This window comes from Nannospalax galili, unplaced genomic scaffold (genome assembly GCF_000622305.1).
Source record: "Nannospalax galili isolate Female #2095 unplaced genomic scaffold, S.galili_v1.0 scaffold347, whole genome shotgun sequence".
NCBI lineage: Eukaryota > Metazoa > Chordata > Mammalia > Rodentia > Spalacidae > Nannospalax > Nannospalax galili.
In genome coordinates this window covers 672,540-676,923 of record NW_008355793.1, presented here as the reverse complement: position 1 = coordinate 676,923, position 4,384 = coordinate 672,540, and the positions used below count along the sequence as shown (strand labels likewise).

At 32.5% G+C, this 4,384-nt stretch overlaps 1 protein-coding gene across 1 annotated transcript; it reads right to left on the bottom strand.

Moving 5' to 3' along the window:
- Nucleotides 1–703: 703 nt before the first annotated feature.
- Nucleotides 704–1,645, bottom strand: LOC103750539 (olfactory receptor 14C36-like). The gene has a single exon (XM_008853634.1). It carries the CDS (start codon nucleotides 1,643–1,645, stop codon nucleotides 704–706), a length of 942 nt encoding a protein of 313 aa, XP_008851856.1.
- Nucleotides 1,646–4,384: the final 2,739 nt, after the last annotated feature.

Sequence of the window (4,384 nt, the reverse complement as noted above, 5' to 3'; positions counted from 1 at the left end):
CTACCCTTCAAAGAGGATACTCCTCCACCATTCAGATAGTGAGGATGAAACATCCATTAGCAATGTGGTTGTATAAATAACTACTGTATTTTATTAATGTATCTTTTATGAAATCAACCACTTTAATAAATGTGTAATGAATCGTGTAAATGAGAAATCAAATTCTAATGATAAATGGTATTAAATTTTAGTTCTAAAAGTATTTGCAAAAAGTACATTGAATCATAGATTTCACTAAAGAAAGCAAATTTTATAAAATCCTCCAAAAATTAAAACATGTTTAATAAGATATAAAAGGTTAATTTAATTTTATCATTATATATTATATACATGAATCAAATGGTTGCAGTTTGATCCAGATATTAAAAATAATAAATTATGAAGTAATTATTTAGTTCCCAGATAAAGGAAATAGGAGTAGGCAATTTTTTGCTCAAAATTTTTGAGTCAGAGTCTGCCTGTAGCCTCAGCTGGCCTGGAACCTACTATGTAGATCAAGATGGCCTTAAACTCACAGATATCTGCCTCCTGAGTGCTAGGATTAAAGCATGCCCCACCAAGCCAGTGGAAGTAGACAATTATTATATTTATTTCTGAGGCGATAACAAAAATTTGGTAGTTGTTTGTAACAATGCACAAATCTCAGAAAAGGAGACCATTTTAACAGTCTGAAGCTTAGTGTCAACCTAGGATTTATCTAAATTTATTTTGTGATATGGGGGGCAAAAAGTCTCAACATTATTTTCCTAACAGCTTCCTTTATCTGTTTATTTCTTAGACTATAGATAATAGGATTTAAGAAAGGAGGAACAATGGTATAAAGTACAGACAGAATAAGGTCCTGAACCACTTCTGAGATGACTGGAGGTCTTAGGTACACATAGGCAGCAGAACTAAGGAACACAGATACCACAATAATGTGAGGGACACAGGTGGAAAAGGCCTTTCCTCTCTCTTCTTTGACAGGAAGCTTCAACACAGTTGAAAATATGTGAACATATGATACAACAATGAAAATAAAGCAGCTACCACTAATGACGATAGCAGTTAGAAGAAGTAAAAGTCTGTTGTTAAAGGTGTCTGAACAAGAGAGCCTCAGCAGAGAGGGGACATCACAGAAGAACTGAGGGACCAGGTTAGAGTCACAGAAGGACAGCTGGAATGTTTTAACTGTGTGCAAACATGATGCCACAAGACCAAAGAGTAGGGAAGCCAGAGTCATCTGAACACAGACTCGGTGGTTCATGATCACAGGGTAGAGAAGGGGCTGGCAGATGGCTGCGTAGCGATCGTGGGCCATCATGGCCAAAAGAAGAATCTCTACACTAGCACAAAAAATGACCGAAAAGATCTGTGCAGCACACCCAGCCACAGAAATGCCCCTGTTATCACTGAGAGAGTTGACACAGGCATTGGGAACTGTCACAGAAACATAACACATGTCTAAGATGGACAGATTTCTGAGGAAGAAGTACATGGGTGTGTGGAGGCTCTGGTCAATGGTGGTAACCATGATGATGGTAAAATTTCCTAGTAAGCTGCCTAGGTACATCAGCAGGAAGAGCATGCTGAGCAGGAGCCTGATCTCCCATGTCTCAGCAAAAACCTCCAGGAGAAACTCAGTCACCTTGGTGGAATTGACCATTATCTGAAGCTGCAGGTTCATCTGAAAAAGAAAGGTTATGAAAGAGAACAACCATAAAATAATTAATAAATGAATAACAGTCCCTTGATTTAACTTATTTCTATTTTCTATAAATAAGCTATATGTGTGAAAACTCAGGTACTTTTCTTTGATTTGGATATATTATAATCATTGTAGTAGTTAACATATACAGATCTCAAGAAATATGGTGCAATCCATCAGATTGTACAGCATAATGTTAAGCATGGTTACTCACTGCCTAAAATAATATCCATCTCATGAAATTTATTTTCTTAATGAAGATTAAATTGATTAATATATGCCACATTCCTCTAATAAATGAATTATTAGTGCTCATCAGGAATGGAGACAGAATTTTAACATACGGAATTTATGAAATAGTTTTATGTTTATGTTATTATTGTTATATATTTATAGCTATATATGCTGTATTTTTATGTTCTATGAATGTGCTCATCACATTAAAAGAAATTCATATTGAGGAGGAATGGAAAGAAAGAGAGAGTGAAGGCGAAAGCTAATAGACATATTTGGACAGGAGACATGGAAGGGAGGCTTTAACAAACACAGTCCCTGACCAGAAAGTCTGAGACCCGCAGATAGGTCATTCTAAAACACTGTCATGCTTCACGGAGAATTTCCTTTTCTTGGAGAAAATTCTTTTTAATGAATTTCAATAATATCACAAATTATAATTTGCATTATTTAAAATAAAATATTTAGATACTGGGATTATGTCTACAAAATACACCCTCAGTAAAACCTAGATCAATGTTTGCCTAAATAATCAGGTCCTGGAGCCAACCCAACTTTACATATAAAATTAAACATTCTTCTATCCAAGGCAATACTTTCTATAGTTGATTTTTGGCTGGACTACAGGTTTGTCTGACTTGAATGCACAGTAGGGAGCTCTGCACTGTGCTCTTCCAACTGTGATCTGCACACCACCAGCTTTCCCTGAATTCCTTCTGAGAACCCTTCTCAAGACAAGTACAGATACTGTGTTCTTGTTTCCACACATTGCTAACAAGTTGGAATTGACATGACATCCAACTGTGATAAGAGTCAGTATCTGATATATGTTCCTTAAAAAGTATGAGTTAAGCAATGGTTTTTAGGAAAATGAGGTCATATCAGAATGCATAAACCCTGAAAGAGAAGATTTTCATATAGCAATCAGGAAATTTGAATTTTTTGTAATTTTTCAAATATATGGTGTATAATATTACAAAAATTTATGGTTATTTCTGTAAATAAGCAGTTGTAATATTGCATATTTTTAGTATCTAAATATGTCTTTCCATCATATGAATTTAAATTTTGTCATGAATATATTGATATTTTTACACTATTTCCTATATCCATGCTAACTTCAATTTTGTTACAGGAACTTCCTTGGTACTTACAATATAATTTCCCATTTCCTAATTTGCTTTAAATCCTCACCCTTTTATGAATAATAGGAGCTCACACAGTGTTTTCACCATAACACATTTATATAGTTTCTTTGAGGATGGGCTCTCTTTCAGCATATATTTTTGGATTCTTATAAAATGTCACATGTATCTGGTAACTAAAATGTCAATTAAATAAATAATTCCAGCTCCAAAAAATGAATAAAGCAGTATAAATTTGAAATTAAAAAATGGTACTAATTACACAGTTAAAATATTGTTTAATATTTCTATTCTTCCAAGTGTTATTTAATATTGTCACAAATCTGGTAGAACACAATGAACATAGTAAAGATTACAATAGAAGAAAGCAAAGTTCTATTTTTAAGTCCTGATACTATTGATGGAAAATTATACAACATAAAACACAAGTAAATATGAAAAATAACAAATGATGGCTCCTAAGGAAAATAATTTCATTAAACTAAGCTATGTATCTCTATTTTGATGACTCACAGTAAGACCTGTATCCCCAAAATAGCTGTAGGTTCACTAGTTTCACTTATAAAAAGTCCTAAACACAATCTCCATGATGTACTAAGAGGACACTAAGAATTCAAAAAATAGCATGCAGAATCTAAATATCATAGCTAAATGTAAGTATACAGACAAGTGCAAAATGAGGTAATATCAGTAAAATATATTTAGTATACTGTAATTAATATAATCAATATATTATAATAGTAGTATGCATAACACTTTTAATATTGCTATAAAAATTGAAGAAGGAAATATTAAAGATAATTATTACTAAAATATATGAAGAACGTCCAATATAAAAATAATTAAATCATTATAATTATAAGCATGTGCACTTTCAACATCAAAGCATCTAAATAAAAATGAAAACAACGAAATAGGAAGAATCATTAATCCAGAAACTACACTTGTTTTAAAACTATACTTTCAACAATGATGAATAATCTATACTGAAAATTAATTAAAAAAATGCAACCATGAAGATCATGTACTAAGTTAGCCTAATAGAAATATATTGAAAATTTACCTCAAAAGTATCAGGATAAGATTTTATTTTCAGTATGTATAGAGTAGTCAGAAATCTTCATCAGTTCTTCAATCAGGTAATCATCACCTATCAGGATAAACAAATTCTAACACTCATCTATTTGTAACAACATGGTGGATCTTGGAGGATATTTTACCAAGTGAAACAAGTCAGACACATCACATGCTAAGAAAAAAGGAGTCTTAATCAGTTATAACTGAAATAAGACTTCCAAAGCTTCTTTCCTTCTCTATA